The 16,591-nt window shown below is 48.9% G+C and overlaps 1 protein-coding gene across 2 annotated transcripts; it reads left to right on the plus strand.

Annotated features, from left to right (window-relative positions):
- The first annotated feature begins 7,747 nt into the window (after positions 1–7,747).
- On the plus strand, positions 7,748–16,512 carry LOC126487235 (GTPase IMAP family member 3-like). 2 transcript variants are annotated; one of them, XM_050119947.1, is made up of 4 exons: positions 7,748–9,327; positions 12,585–12,795; positions 14,358–14,410; positions 15,087–16,512. In XM_050119947.1, the coding sequence occupies exons 3-4, from the start codon at positions 14,368–14,370 to the stop codon at positions 15,965–15,967; spliced, it is 924 nt and encodes a 307-aa protein (XP_049975904.1). In that variant the 5' UTR covers positions 7,748–9,327; positions 12,585–12,795; positions 14,358–14,367; the 3' UTR covers positions 15,968–16,512. The 2 variants fall into 2 exon arrangements, with proteins under 2 accessions (XP_049975904.1, XP_049975905.1); XM_050119948.1 differs by lacking the exons at positions 7,748–9,327; positions 12,585–12,795 and having other exon boundaries at positions 14,075–14,410.
- The last annotated feature ends 79 nt before the right edge of the window (positions 16,513–16,591 follow it).

Here is a 16,591-nt window from a genome sequence, read left to right on the forward strand (position 1 = left end):
CAAGTTGAGGTTGGACTAAGCTCCTCCCTCTGTATAAGGCTGGGAGAGGCAACCCACTATGATGAATAGGTTCCCATGCACTAGTTCAAGTGTTCGGGACAGGCCCTGATCTCACTTCTAGGTGTGGGACCAAGTGTAGAACATGCTACACAACTGTCATACATGTGCAGAGTGCCTAGGTCAGTTCCATGCAGCCTCCTTAGCTGTCAGTGGAGTCTGTGAGCTCCCAGGAGCCCAGGTTATTTGTTTCTGTGGGTTCCCTTGTGATGACCTTAACCCCCAAGGCTGATACAGTCTTTCTTCTCTGTCATCAACAGGATTCCTGGAGCTGCTCAGCCCAGGGTTTGGCTGTAAATCTCTGCCTCTGCTTCCATCCGTTATTGGATAGAGTATTTCCGATGACAATTAAGAGAGTCACCAGTCTGCTTACAGTAGATGGCCAGTTCAAGCACCCTCTCCACCATTACTAGGAATCTTAGTTGGGGTCATCCTTGTGGGTTCCTGGAGGGTTCCCTGGCAGCAGGTTCCTCCCCAACCCCTAAATGGACCCCCATCAAGAAGTCCCTTTTGCTGTTCTGCCCTCCGTCCTGCCTCCACCCAGCCTCCTGCACCCAGCCCACCAAACCTGCTTCCTCTAGTTCCCATTCCACCATCCCCCTAACCACACCCCTCCCAGTTAGCCCAGGAGATCTCTTCTATTTCCCCTTCCCAGGGAAATCCGTGCATCCCTCTTTGGGCCCTCCTTGCTATCTAGCCTCTCTCTGTCTGTGATTTTAGGTTGGTTATCCTGGGCTTTCCTCCTAATAACCACCTATGAGTGAGTATACACCATGTTTGTCTTTCTGGCTCTGGGTTACCTCTCAGAATAATTACCTGGAAACAATATAGATGCTCCTCAGCTGAAGAATGACACTGGGTCCTTGGGTCCTGTGAGGGATCCAGAGTCTGGGGGATTAGAAATCGATGCCACTTCAATTTCACCAACTCTTCTCCGAGTGACAGATCTGGGATGGTCCTACAGAAAAAAAAGCTCTGCCCTTGGGGGCTCTTTCAGAAAGCTCTGCCCTTGGGGGCTCTTTCAGAACATACAACCCCAAATGTGCTACTTTGGCATAAGAAGTATTTTAAGTTGAAGCCATGAAACAAACAGCAGGTTCAAGAAGATTGCTCTGATATGTGTTGCTTCCAAAAGACAAAAATGGAATTCCCTTTCAGAAGTCCCCACCCCACCTACCCCTTACCAAGAAGATAATGATGTTCTTGTGGATGGCAGATGAGGCCGAGGAAAAGCTGTACAAACCCTTATGTTCCTGCTCACTTCTCTACCTGTCTTTTCTTGCGGTCTTATTTAGGGTTCCTGTTGTCATGAAGAGACACCACGACCACAGCAACTCTTACAAAGAAAACATTTAATTGGTTTGGTTCACTTACAGTTTAATTCAATCCATTATCATCATGACAGGGAGCATGGCAGCATGCAGGCGGACGTGGTGCTGGAGCTGAGAATGTTACATCTTGCAAGCAACCGGAAAGTCAGTTGATACACTGGGCAGTATCCTGAGCTAGGAAACCTCAAAGCCCGCCCCCACAGTGACTTGTTTCCTCTAACAAGGCCACACCCACTCCAACAAAGCCACACCTCCTAATAGTGCCCCTCCCTATGAGATCATGAGCCAATTACATTCAAACTACCACACTTGTTTTAGCACAGTTTCACAGGTCACTACTTCCCATCCAAGCCAGCGTATGTGGATTGATGCTTCTTTAAGCTCCTCAGGACGGCGCCCTCTAGGTATATCTTGCATTAACTACATTTGTATCATTTTTCTCTGCTGAGCTATCTTATGTCACTTTAATTCAGGTCCAGCTGTGTGAGGGAGGTCTGAGGTAAAGATTTGCCCCCTTTACAGGTTCTTTGGACACATCCCCTTCTTTTTCAATCTGTTTATTTTTCCCTAATTTCTGCACATTAATCTATTCTACGGTCGTGTATTGGTTTTCCCTCATCTCTTGGTTCTCTACAGAGTGGACTTCAGGTACCAAGACCTGAGCGTGGGCTGTGTTCACTATTGCAGGACATCTCTTCCTGGAGTCAGTAGACAGAGCTTGGGAATGCATGAAGACCATGTGCGGGCAGCCACACACACAAACCCTGCATTACTTTCTCTCCAGGGCAACAGAACCAAGAGACTACGATCAAAACCGTGGGTTTATTAGCATGATCAGAGGAGGGATGATCCCACGGAAGCTGCCTGCAGGCTACAGGAAAACCAGAATAACTGTGGCCAAGAACGCAGCGCCAGACCCAGGCAAAGCCTGAAATCTCTAGGGAGATGATGGTGCAAGGCCACAGCCAACAGCTGAGGAGTCTGGGTCACAACAGCATCAAAACTGTCCAAGGGCCTCAGTTGAGTCGATGCCAACTTTCTGCTTCTGCTTTCTCACCCCATTGTGGCCCTGCCCTGCTGGATGGCTCAGCTCACTGACAGTTTGTGGTCTACCTGCCAAGGACCTACTGCAAACACCTTCACAGACATGCCTAGAAAGAGGGCTTAGCTCATTTCCAGATGTCCCTTGGTCCAGTCAAGATGACAACCAAAACACATCTATATTTCTCTACAAAAAAAAATGCTAACCATGAGAAAATATTAACAATATGCTCTAGCCCAGTCCCAGAATTAGTCCTAACATTAGCCCTTTGCTCATGAATGACTTCTTTCTCTGGTAGAGAGAAGCTCAGATCCATTATCTGAAATATGCTGGCTTAGATTTGGGGCCCTAGCATGTGATAGTTCTGTAAGTTTGTGAGAATCAACCTACCAACTAGAATTTGGTATTTTAAATAAAGTTCTTTTTCCTCTCTAGCCATTTAATCAGTCTCCAAATCTGGACAAATTGACCCAGATTATCTCCTCCCTCTTCGTTATACATCTATTTAATTTTTACATTCCTATTGACCATGGGTGACAATTCCACTTACTGTCTCATCTGTCAACCTTCCATCACTGAAAAAGAAAGCCTGAGGTAGTCAACTTATACAAAGGAAAGGGTTTTTTGTTTTGTTTTGTTTTGTTTTGTTTTCTTACCACTTAGGAAGCTCTGATCCATGGCCACTGTCTTTGAAGCCATGTCAGGGCAGGACAGCATGGCAGGGCCCTGTGGGGGAGGAAATCTGTTTCCACAGAGGCAGTGTGAAAAAGAGAGAGGATAAGGGTGGGGACTCACAACCCACTTCAAAGGAATGTCCTCACGACCTGCTGACATCCCACAAGGCTCTGCCTCTTAAGGCTCTGCCATCTCCCCTGTTGTTTGCAAGCATGACACAATTTCTGATCTCTCTTATTTGAGAAAGCTCATTTTATTGCCCTGAATATGTTCTGTTCGGTTGAAAGTCCCTGGGAAGAGAGTGTGCTCTGGCCGGGATGTCTATAAACACTAGTAAGTCAAATTGTCACTAGTATTGCTCAAGCCATCTGCATACAAATTTGATGGTTTTCTTCCGGATTGCTCTACCCATCACTGAGAAAGTGGTAAGATCTCCAACTACTACAGAGTATTTTCATGTTTGTGACCTTCCAGCGCTTTCTGTTTTCCTCCATGTGTTTTGAGAAACTTTTGCTTACTGCATCATCTTTGGGAAGTGGCTTCTCCATCCCTTGAAGCCTGGTGACAGCCTTTGAGTTGAAGTTTACTTTTCTAATGCTAACATAGATTCCTCTGATGTTATTTGATGCTCGTGTTCTCTTATTTTTAACCTACTTCTATTTTTATTTTTAAAGTGGAAGTTCAGAGGCATCATATAAATGGGTTTCATTTCTTAATACTCTAACACACTATGTTTTTAAATATTTTGACCATTTATTTAATGTAGTTTTTGCCACTGCTGAATTAAAACCATTATCCTGTAGCTCTTTTAATCTTTCTAGGTTTGTCTAGCATTAATTTTTTTTGCCTTATTTTCCATTTATTAAGTATTTTTGTGATTTCATTTTGTCACTTCTATTGAATTGCTATTATTAATTTATGGTGGTGGTGGTGGTGGTGACAGAATCCCACTGTTCAGCTCTGGCTGGCCTAGAACTCACTATGTAAACCAGGCTGGGCACAAGCTCATAAATGTCTCTCTGCCTCTGCCTCTCTCGGATTAAAGGCCTAGTGTGTTGACTTATTTGTATCTCTTTAAAAAATTTTAAACATCATTGGTATAAGAGCTATACATTTTATTGGTGGGTATGTTATTAAGTAATCAAAACATCCAAACCTCACTTTTCTGCTGCTATGTAGATTATTTATTTCTGTGAAATGTATCTCTCATTATATTATATATCTAACCTATTTATCATCTGCCTGCCATCTGTCTGCCTCTGAATTAAATGGGAGATTAGAGGAGCTAGAGCCAGGTTTTATAAACAAGAATAAATCCAAGTAACCAGATGAAGAACACGGTGTTAGGAGAGTCACTAAAAGCCTTTACTCCGACATAAGCCACAGGGGGCAGCAACGGGAAGAAACGTCAGTGTCTCATGCTAAAGTGGCCTTTGTGGTCTTTTAAGACTAATTCATGGAGCTGGGGAGATGGAGATGGCTGAGGGGTTAAGAGTGCTTTCTGCTCTTCCTGAGGAACCAAGTTTGGTCCTTAGCCCCCACATCAGCCCATAACCTCCTGCAACTCCAGCTCTAGGTGATCTGATGCCTTCCTCTGGCTTCCTCTGGCCCCTTCAGTCACGTGCACAGAATCTCACAGATATGCATTGCTGTGGTTTGAAAGAAAATGGCCCCCAAAGGCCGTGGCACTATTAGGAGGTGTGGCCCTGTTGGAGTAGGTGTGGCCTTGCTAGAGGAAGTCTGTCACTGTGGAGGTGGGCTTTGAGGGCTCATAATATGCTCAAGCCACGCCCCGTGAGGCAGACCACTTCCTGTTGCCTGCTGGTCAAGATGTAGAATTCTCAGCCACCATGTCCCACAATGATGATAACAGTCTGAGCCTCTGAACAATAAGCCACCCCAATTAAGTGTTTTCCTTTATAAGAGTTGCCATAGAAACCCCAATTATGACAGACACACACATAACAAAGATAAACTTTCATGAGAGCTGGCTGCACTTGTCCCCATTGCCCCCAGCATTGCTGGTGGTGAGTTTGTCGCAGCGAATGCCTACCGCTCTCCTACCTCCACTCTCTGCTTCCTCCCCGTCCTGATCCCTTCTCAGCTCCACCTTCATCTCACTTCTCACCTCCTTTACTCATTTCTTTTCACCCTCTTCTGATTTTAATTAATTGACTTTATTAAAACTCAGTTTTTAAGAATAGTCTTTCTAAAACTGCACTTTGCCTTTTCTGTGTACGGATGACTTTGTCCCCACTGCATGTCTGTGCACCATGTGCATGCAGTGTCCGCAGAGGCCAGAAGGAGGCACTGGAACTAGAGTTACAGATGCTTGGGAGCTGCCATGGGGGTGCTGGGAATTGAACCCGGATCTTCTGAAAGAGCAGCCAGTGTTCTTAACTGCAGAGCAATCTCTCCAGCCTCAACAGTTTAACTTTACAGAAAATCTGAGGGGAAAGTTTGAAGGGGTCATGGCCTCCTCACCATGGCCTCCAGTTTCTCCTGTCAGTACGTGTTGCATTGGTGTAGCATTGTGCTGCCAATCAAATTATATTCATATATTTTATTAACTAAAGTCTATAGCTTTACCCCAGGGGTCACTTTTGCTGTTTTGCATTCTGTGGGTCCTGACAAGTGGATGGTAACAGAAACCCACAAATTAGACAGATTATCTTCTTACCGAGAGATTCTTGTGATGGCTGTTCTGGGTTGTCAGCTTGGCTATATCAGAAATGAACTGCAATCCAGAAGCAGAGGGCACACGGTGATCCAGATCTTGAGGCTGGGAGATGCAGGCTTTTGATTCAGCTCTTGAGGTGGGTGACACACAAATTTATTCCAGATCTTGACACAGGAAGACACAGCTATATAAGGACAGTGGGAGAGGGAACGTTTCCTTCTTCTTTGCCTGCTTACCCTCCCCTCGGCAGTACACCCATCCCTTCACGGCATTGGAGCCTGCTGCTTTGGAGTTCCAACATGGAGACACCCAGCCTTGTGGAACTGAGAAACTACTAGATTCTTGCCATTCACAGATAGCCACTGTTGGACTACAGTCTGTCATTCTGATAAATTCATACACGTGCACACGTGCGCGCGCGCGCACACACACACACACACACACAAACACACACACACCGGGGAGGGGATTCATCCCATACGCTCTGTGACTCTAGAGAACCCTGGCTAATATATACAGTTCCTCTCTGCTCCACTGTTCATTCTGATAAATTCACACACACACACACACACACACACACACACACACATACACACACCAGGGAGGGGATTCATCCCATACATTCTGTGACTCTAGAGAACCCTGGCTAATATATACAGTTCCTCTCTGCTCCACTGTTCATTTCTCCCTCTACTTCCCCACGCCCCTGACAACAGGTGATCCTCAAGGTCTTCACAGTTGCCTTTTCCAGGATGCTGCTAAGTTGTGGTCCAGCCCGGAGCCTTTTCAGGTCAGCTTCTTTTGCTTAGCAACTTTCACATAGGCTTCCTCCGGGTCTCCATGCGTCTGGATAACCTGTCTCTTTCTGGTTTCTGCTGTCTGATGCATCACGTTGTCTAACTATCCTCTCACCTACTGAAAGATATCTGTGTTGCCTCTGCATTTGGACATTGTGAACAAAACTGACCTAGGTATTCATGTTTGGGTTCTTGTGCAGGCATAGCAACATGTTTTTAAACAAGGGATGAGAAAGGACTCCCTAGAACAGCAAGTCACAAAGAAAACTGTTGGGGCTGGAGAGATGAGGGTAAGAACTCTTGCTGTGCAAGCATGGGAACCTGAGTTCAAGTTCCGAGCACCCAGATAAAGTCTGGGTGTGACTGAGTGAACCTATGCTCCCAGAACTGGGCGTCAGAGACGGGAAGACCCTGGGGCTCCTGGCAGCCTGTCTAGCAGAGAACAATGATTCAGTAGAGAGCCTGTCTAAAAGCCAAAGGGTGGAAGAGTAGAAGACACCTTCAGTCAGCCTCTTCCGGCCTCCCTGTGCTAACTCAATAGCGCACCCCCACCCCCCCAACCAGACGAAACCCTTAAAATACTGTTTAACATTTCCAGACTGGGCCAAAAGCAAAACAGCAAACTTAAGAGGTAACCAGTAGGGGGCAGTGTTGGCAAGACATTGACAACCGTTACTAAGTAGCATATTCGAACTTAGAGTTTCTAATTCTTTAATTTCTTCCCTAGACCACTTAAAAATTTTGAAATTCTCTCTCTCTCCCCCCCATATGTGTGTGTGAGAGAGAGAAAGACACACACACACACAGAGACGGATAGAGAGAAAGAGAGAAAGAGAGAGAAACAGAGAGAGAGAGAGAGTGAGCACCTGTGAGGGCACATTGTCAAAGAAACAGTCACAGCAGCGTGGTTAGAGCAGCAGAGGCCTGGACCAAAGGCAGCATCACTGTGCTTCCTTCAGCTTGCCTTTCCCTAGGGCACAGACAGGTGTGGCTCGAGGTCATAGGCTTCTCTCTGTGGCTCTGATCCACAAGGATTGGCCTGCAGGTGTTAAGGCTGCTGGACCTAACTTCTCTGAGGAGGCCCTGTGCGGCCTGGGCGGCTCCGAAACTGTCAGTAGCATTCCCTTCTCATGTATGACATATTTATAAAACACACACAGAGGCGGCTTTGAAAGCTGGCCTTGGGTGGGAACATGGTCATGAAAACACATGTACATTATTTCTATTTTAGAGATGATCTTTATTAATTGGCAAAATAAGAGACTGGACAACGTTCTGTAGCTTGTTGTGGGGTACTCTGATCACACGCTGACATTCCTGAGACATCAATAAAGTTGACTTTGAATCAAAGAGCAGAGCTAGCTACTAGTTGACTAAAGTTAGCCATAAACGTTTTAGAGGACAGAGGAAGGAGAGAGAAAGAGAGGTCACTGACTGCCTCTCTGCGCTCCCCTGTTCACTCAGGTTCTTATCCTGATAGCTGACTCCCAAGTTTTTATTGATAAAAATAATTAGATAAACACTTCAACAGCTGAAAGGAGAAATGCCTTCTTACTGGGTCAAAGCCTCCACCTCACTCAACATAATACCTCAAATTATCTCAAAAGTTAAAGTTGTATTAGAGAAGGCTTATGGAAGTCAAGCCTGGCTTTCCTTGCAAAAATGCTTCTTGTGTGTGTCTCTGCACCGGAACGCCCTGCTCTCCACACTCAGCTGGGGCCCGAGTCACTCATATCCCACCTTCCTGCTTAGACTTTCTTAAACCATCTGAACTTGGGACTGAAGGGATGGCTCAGTAGTTCAGATAGTCTTTATCACTGTTTATAGCTCCAGTTCCAGGGGATCTAGCAGCCTCTCTGACTTCTGCAAGCACTAAGCATGTGTAAAGGGCATTTACATGCATGCAGGCTTACACAAAAAATAAAAACAATTATCTCGACTCAAACATACCAGGAAGTGGGGGACCTGAATGGCTTTCCAGAGAGGAGATCTGGCTCACCCTAGCAATCCTGAGCCCAGCAGGGCAGCAGGAAGGGACAGAAGGGACCTGGGATTCCCTAAACGCTTGTTGCTTTGCCTAAGTCAGACCACTGCTTGGGTCACTAGCTCCATGGTTCCTGTGGAGACGAGATCTGCCCAGGTGAGAAAATCTAAGCTCTGTCCTCCCACATTCTCCCCAGAAGCCAGGGTACCCTAGCCTGGCTCAAGCGTGGTACCCGCTGGTTTGTCCAGTGGGGCCCGGAAATCCCCTTTAGTCTCCACTGTAGGCAGACGTGGATGAAGGGGCCGGGAGATGCACACTCTCTGCCTGGCCCAGAAGGGAGAAGCTGGAGGCTTGGGATGCCGTGCTTCTAGGCTTCTCTACTCTCTTAGTCTTGTAGAGATTGAGTCCTTCACAAGAGCATCTCAGCGGTGTGGGCGACGAGGGTGGGGCAGGAAAGAGAACTGGCTTTTATTTAAAAAAAAAAAAAAAAAGCAACCTCTTCCCCGTAGCCCTCTGAGCACAGCTTTGCCGAGAAACCTGTGCACACCGCTCTTTCCTGTGCCCGACGGATGCCGTCTTTCTCCCTCTGGCAGACAAATTTTGTGAGCTGCTTTTTGTTTGTTTGTTTTTTTTTTCTTCTTCTCATAGCTCTTGTATTTTCATGAAGAGATTGAAAGCAAATGTGAGGGACTGCCTAGGACAGGAAGGTGCGTCACAGCGCGTGTAGACCTTGAACTGAAAGATCCTCCAGCACCTACCAGGTAACAGGGCTCCCGTGTGTGTGTACATGTGTGTGTGTGTGTGCATGTGCATGCAGCGTGTATGTGTGTATGTGTGCGCGTGCATGCAGCGTGTGTGTGTGTGTATGTGTGTGTGTTTGCACGCATGTGCAAACTTTCTTCTCCCCGACTCACCCTTAATTCTACCAGTAACAATTAGTGTCGACCTGAAGGGCAAGGCACTTGATCTCTTTACTATAGGAAAAGTTGGGGAGGCCATAGCATCTTGTGCCCCAAGGATTCTCCCAGAGGACTTCTGGCCTGTCTGTGGAAGCTCAGTGGGTTTTCTCTCTCAAGATGACAAGCCTAATACCCGACTAGGGGCTCAGGGGAGGGTGGACTCTTAGAGACTCTGTTTCCTGCCAGGAGTTTCCAGGGAGGGAGAGGAATGGGCTTCCTTTCTAAAGTAATTCCCCCGGGACTCTGCAGCCAGGCTGTGTTGAGTGTCTGGAGGCTAGGGAGGAGCTGGCAGAGGGGAAGTCACTCTTCAGGACAGGGCAGCCATACTTCCTGTGACCTGGGAAATTAGTGTCGGGGCTGGAAGATGGAGCACTGGCCTCATGAGTGATTTGAAATCCCCACACTATTCATGGTCCAGAAGGAATTCCAGACTCCCTTAGGAACATCTGCTCCATCCAGTCCGGGGCAGGAGCCCTTCCGTGGGTGAGAATGCTCTGAAGCTTAGGTTCTCACTGCAGGAGAGCAGGGACATCTCACCTCATCTTCTGTCACCCTCCACCTGCATTGACACAGGGGCTCACTCGAGCGGCTTCACCCACCACTGCCTAGATTGGCTAGAGGGATCTAAAGGAGCCCAGGGACCTGCCTGCCTCTATACCACCTCGTCCCCCAGTGCCAGGGCTGTGGATGAACACAGTCACACTCATCTCTTCTGGGGGCTCTGAGAACACAAACTCCACTCCTCGTGTATGAGCCTGAGGCGTCCCCCAGTCTCTCTATGGTGTCTATGGAGACAAGGGCCCATGAATCTGGTGCTCACCGATTGGCTGGACTGGGTGTCCCATCCCCCATCCCCTGGAGTTTTCATCTTACTTCTTTCCCGTCGCTTTCCTTTCTCTTGGTGAGTGTTCACAGTGCTGGACAGGAGGAAATGCCTTTCTTTTTAAAGATGGAGAAGGTGTCAGGGTGCTACTCAGGTTGATCTGTTCACATAAAGCATTCGATTTTTGTGTTTTAGTTAAACTTTTAAAACTTGTGTTTTAGATATACTTAAAAAAAAAAAAAAAAGGAAAAGATCAGGCAAAGCAACCAGAACTAAGTTATAAGCAGGAAAGATTGCTCCTGGAAGTGACCCCTATGGCCCGTGCACAGTGGTTTATCTTTACAGCCTGTAGTGTTTTTCTGATCAGGGACCATTTCTCTTCAAGATGCAGTGGTCAAGGACACGGGAGAGAATGGTAGGATGCCTTTTGTCAGATGAGATTAAGACAATCCACTCCAGGCCCACATTTGCGACCTTCCCGCAGTGTTTCCAAGCGTGGCCTAAACCTGATCTCTCCTCTAGTCTCTCCCAGTCCTGGGCAATGCCAGGGAGCGCGCCCTAGGAGGGCACTGGGAAGCCCTTCCAGTTTTGCTAGCTCTGAGGTCCAACCAGGGGCAGGAAATACCGGATGCACACCCACCAGTCCTTCCACTGACTACTTAAAGATGTGCGGAAGGACTGACGGCTGTGAGGTGGGTGGGGCGGGTTGATGGCTGGCTTCCAGTGGGCTGGGGGAAGGCACAGAGCTGTCCCAGGAGGGTGGGGCTTAAAATAAGATCCCCCAAGGGGACAGAAAGCAAAGAGGGTGCAATCTGGAAATAGAAAAGGTGACCTTCGCTGGAAGTGTGTGGGTTCCAACTAGAGAAAGCACAGTAGAGGGAAACTCTGAACATTTGAGACGTCCTCAAGTCTAAAGAAGGTTTAAGAAATGGGAAAACCCCTGATGCTTCTGCCCTTGCTTTCATTTCCCTTTCTGATAAGACTGGATCCTGAGACAGCAGCAGTTTAAGGCTTTTACTTTGGGGGAATGACCCGCTACCTGTTGCTTCCAAAGGTGCCATATGAGTAGTCCTGCCTGAGAGAGCACTGGTCAGCACCTAGGGGCAACAGGCTGCACGGAGGGAGACCCCATCCTATCAGCCTAAGTTGGGGACACACTACCCAGGAAGCTGTGGTTGTATCACCCTTGCTCTTTCGTGCAGTGTTGTGCGGCCTGGTTTAGCCCAACCTCCAGAGTCTTGGTCTCCTCACAGGACTGTAAAGCAGCACAGGGCCTTCAAAGTACCCAGATCTTGGCTTAGAAACATCAACACCACCCCCTTCACTCCTTTCTGTAGCTGGCTGCACATGCGCCCTCCTACCCTTGAAGGTACTGGCCTCCACAGCCTCTTACCTGGGCCTTGCACTTCCCAGCATGGCTATAAGGTGATCTGCATACAACAGCCCCCATAGCAGCGTCTGCATTTCTGTCTGATCAGATTGCGGGCCCAGCAGCCCCCGCCAAGCTGAGATAGACTGACCCTCTCTGAAAACCCCCGAAAGGGCAGGACGACAGTTGGTGCTCAGGACCAGGTCTCCAGGTGAAAGCCCTCCCCTGAGATACACAACTAGCAGTTTTTCTGAGACCTGTGAGAGTTATGGGCATTCGTGTGACCAGATTAGATTAGTTTCTGTGGGACTGGCTGCCGAGCAGAGGGGCCAAGAGACAGGGAGTTGCTGGCCCAAAGGGAAAAGACCCAAGAAATGGGGACGCATGATGTGGTCACAGGGACAGACTCAGAGTCATAGCTACGTCTCCCCTGGAGCTAAAACATCTTCAGCACGAACGACAAAGCAGTTACTGAGATGAATGCTGGGTTCTGGCCTTCAGTATCAAAATTAAAGGATCCCAAATTTGCTTATTAATTTATGTTTCTTGCCCAGTTGGTGTCTGGCCAGTCTCAGATGTAGAGAACGCCTAGGAAATGCATCTATTCCCAAACGTGCTTTGGTCTAAAAAATGTGCTGACTCACCAAAGACCTGAGATTCTGTAATTAGAAGTTCATTTTCAGGCCTGTTTTGGTGATTCTTGGTTGTCAACTTGACTACATGTGGAATTAATAACACTCAAATTGCTGGGCACACCCGTGAGGGATTTTTTTCTTAATTAAATTCTTTAATTTAGATCTGATCTGGATTTTTGAGGTGGGAAGGCCACCTTTAATCTGGGTCACCCCTTCTGCTGGTGTCCTACAGAGAGGACGTGGAAGAAGGAAGCTCTCTCTTCGCCTGCTGGACCCCGCTCTCACCAGCGAGTCCATCCCTTCCCTGGCCTCGGAGCCTGCGGCTGGATTCCAGTGTGTCAGGAAGACCAGCTGAGACATCAGCCTCGTGGACTGAAGAACTAGTGGATTCCTGGGCTTTCCATTGTTAGACAGCCATTGTTGGACTAACTGGACCCCAGCATGTAAGCCATTCTAATAAATTCCCTTCTTATTCCACATATACATAACATATGGGATAGAATATATGTTTAATGTGTATATGTTTGGTAAGTTCTGTTCCTCTAGAGAACCCTGACTAAAACAAGGCCTGCTCCTGGAACCTGGCTCCAGGAAACAGAAGCTTTGACCAAGCAGGGCTCTGCATTGCCTTTGGAAGGTCTGTGCAGGTACCTTCCAGCGAGGAAGCTAGGAAGTCATTTTCCTGTGGATCCCCTGCCTGGTACAGGAGGTGGGGAGAGTGGGGCAGGACAAGGATCAGGAGAGGCTTGCGAGGAACAGCGCAGAAGGAAAGGAAGGGCCCTGCAAGAGAGGTACCCTCAGCGTGTCTCCAGTCCAGGGCCACTATGACCCCAGGAGCAGAGGGGACACTGTGACCCCAGGAGCACAGGGGCCTCTATGACCTTGGGAGCACAGGGGCCACTATGACCTTGGGAGCACAGGGGCCACTATGACCTTGGGAGCACAGGGGCCTCTATGACCCCAGGAGCAGAGGGGCCACTGTGACCCAGCACAGGGGCCACTATGACCCTGGGAGCACAGGGGCCACTATGACCCCAGGAGCAGAGGGGCCACTGTGACCTTGGGAGCACAGGGGCCACTATGACCCTGGGAGCACAGGGGCCACTATGACCCTGGGAGCACAGGGGCCACTATGACCCTGGGAGCACAGGGGCCACTATGACCTTGGGAGCACAGGGGCCACTATGACCCCAGGAGCAGAGGGGCCACTGTGACCTTGGGAGCACAGGGGCCTCTTTGACCTTGGGAGCACAGCACACTGGCTGTGCAGCTGCAGGGCTTAGCCTTTCCTTGTGTCCTGGGTGCACCCATTACTCCCCAGTCTGACCCAACAACAAACCCTATTCCTGGGTGAACAACTGGTCCTGGTTTGCCTGGGGCTTTCCCAGTTTGGACAAAGTCCTGCGGTCTGGACTCAGCTAAGCTCTGGGCAGGGCAGGAGGGACCGTTGCCACGGAACAAAATAAGAATTACATTTGTAGGCGGTGGTGGCGCACGCCTTTAATCCCAGCACTCGGGAGGCAGAGGCAGGCGGATCTCTGTGAGTTCGAGGCCAGCCTGGTCTACAGAGCTAGTTCCAGGACAGGCTCCAAAGCTACAGAGAAACCCTGTCTCGAAAAACCAAAAAAAAAAAAAAAAAAGAATTACATTTGTCTCTTGGAGATGCTAGGGGCAGGGAGCAGCCTCTAGTACTAGGTTCCCACAGAGCCCCAGACATCCATGTGCTCAGTAGGAAATAGTGACTGTTGTTGTGGGCACACAGCCTACTTTCCTTCTGCCTGTGGCTGAAGACAAGTCATGGTGACGATGACACATGACCACATTACACGTACCTTCTTCGTGGGTCTTTCTCCTTTGGGTCATTTAGAGCTACCCGTAAGGACATGCTTGTGACTCCAGTGGTTCCTTCTTTGGTCTGATGTCCCTTTCTACAGGATATAGTGTTTGGTGCTGCGTATCATGTCCAAATCCAATATGAACACTCTTTGTATATTTTCCCTTCTAGAAATAAAAAAATGGAGATGCTTCAGACAGGTGTAAAAGGTACCTTCCCCACAGGTAAGACTCCTGCTGGGGGTGGGACTCTTTTCAACAGTCAAGGACCACGGCTCAGTGCCTAGACAGGGATGGGCTTCCTTTCATACACCTACAGCAAGGCAAATGGACCACCAGATAACTGAATGTCTTAGGCCATTAGCTGGCATGCTTCCTAAGGCAAGGGCAAGTTCCCCAAGATAAAACCTTACCATCCTGTAAAAGAGAGACCAGGGATGGTGGGAGGAGATGAAGATAAGGGACAGACAAACAGAATGGCCAGCGCTAGACTGCCCTGAGCTATCTGCTCACCACTTCAGACCTGGACAGAAACAAAGTCCTGGAAGTATAGTAGGAACTGGGTTGATGAATCCCTAGGGGAAGATGCCCTGGACTCTGACCGCCAGGAGCATGAATCCCTAGGGGAAGATGCCCTGGCCTCTGACCTCCAGGAGCATGAATCCCTAGGGGAAGATGCCCTGGCCTCTGACTGCCAGGAGCATGAATCCCTAGGGGAAGATGCCCTGGCCTCTGACCGCCAGGAGCACTTTATCCCACAAACGCGTGTGTGCTGTGTGGTGGATGTGAGTGGTTAAAGCAGAGGGGCAAATCCTGATTGGTTTGCGTTAGTTCCTGTTGGTTTTTTGTCCTCTTCTTTATGAATCATTTCTGACGCCTGAGCTTCCCTTTACCCCCAAAGGCAGAAAGGAAGATGGCTGCACCCCAGGGTCAGGGCCCCTGAGGATCCTCTTGGTGGGTGTATCTGGCTGCGGGAAAAGTGCCACAGGGAACAGCATCCTCCGCCGACAAGCGTTCGAGTCCAGGCTCAGAGCTCAGTCAGTGACTAGGACCAGCCAGGCAGAGACGGGCACATGGAAGGGAAGGAGACTGCTAGTGGTAGACACGCCCCCCATCTTTGGGTCAAAGGCCCAGAACCAAGACATGGACAAGGACATTGGAGATTGTTACCTGCTGTGTGCCCCAGGACCCCACGTGCTGCTGCTGGTGACCCAGCTGGGACGCTTCACAGCTCAGGACACCCTAGCCGTGAGGAGGGTGAAGGAGATCTTCGGGGCAGGAGTCATGAGACACACGATCGTCCTCTTCACCCACAAGGAAGACCTGGCAAATGAGACTTTGGATGAGTTTGTGACCCACACTGACAACCACAGCCTGCACAGCCTGGTCCACGAGTGTGGGAGGAGGTACTGTGCCTTTAATAACAGGGCCTCAGGGGAAGAGCAGCAGGGACAGCTGGCAGAGCTCATGGCCCTGGTGAGGGGGCTGGAGCAGGAGTGTGAGGGCTCTTTCCATAGCAACGACCTCTTCCTTCATGCCCAGGAGCTCCTTAATGGTGGCTGCAGTGAGTACCAGGAAGCCTACAGGTACTACCTGGCCAAGGTGAGGCAGGAGGTGGAGAGGCAGAAGCGGGAGCTGGAGGAGCAGGAGAGCAACTGGGTCCTCAAGCTCCTCCTCCGAGGCAAAGTGTGGATGGTTTTGCACTCTGGGACTTGTGTTAGTTTTGTATTGGGCATAGCAATCCTCACTGTTATTTTTATGCTCATATATTCTAATGTTTGATGCTTTGTACTTTAGAGAAGTTTCTAAAGCGTCCTGCAGGATTCCCAGCTATCAGCATCACCTTCAGAAAACCACGCTCCTGGTCTGCCAGACTTTGCTGCCCTGAGCCTCTTCTGTTTCCCCATTAGAATTCTGGTTGGGATTAGGCAGAGTTGGGGGAATCCTACAGAACAGGGGCAGGAAGGATTGGAGGAACCAGAGGAGTCAGGAAACACAGCCCATAGAATCACCTGACTGAGATTCATGGGGGCTCACAGAGATCAGGGAGCCTGTAGGGGTCTGACCTACCTCCTCTGCATATATGTTATGGCTACATAGCTTGGTGTTCTTGTGGGGTTCCTAACAGTGGGAGTAGGGGCTGTCTCTGACTCCTTTATCTACCCGTGGGACCCTTTTCCTCCTACTGGGTTGCCTTGTCCAGCCTTGAAATGATAGTTTGCGCCTTGGTCTCACTGTAGCTTGCTATGCCATGTTTGGTTGATCCTTGGGAGGCCTCTTCTTTTCTGAAGGGAGGTGTGGGGTGGATCTGGAGGAGAAGGGAGGTGGTGGGGAAAGACTAGGGGGAGGGGAGTGAGGGGCAACTGTGGTTGGAGTGTACGAGAAAAGAATAAAATAAATAAATAA

The sequence above is a fragment of the Alexandromys fortis genome, unplaced genomic scaffold, assembly GCF_014885135.2.
Source record: "Alexandromys fortis isolate MF-2015 unplaced genomic scaffold, M_Fortis_MF-2015_v1.1 scaffold_177, whole genome shotgun sequence".
In the NCBI taxonomy this organism is placed as follows: Eukaryota; Metazoa; Chordata; class Mammalia; order Rodentia; family Cricetidae; genus Alexandromys; species Alexandromys fortis.

Excerpts from the sequence above, each read along its gene's own strand:
- LOC126487235 (XM_050119947.1), top strand. The coding sequence starts at position 14,368 with ATGGAGATGCTTCAGACAGGTGTAAAAGGTACCTTCCCCACAG. Across the intron at positions 14,411-15,086 it reads AAAAGGTACCTTCCCCACAG|GCAGAAAGGAAGATGGCTGC; the intron begins GTAAGACTCCTG and ends TTACCCCCAAAG.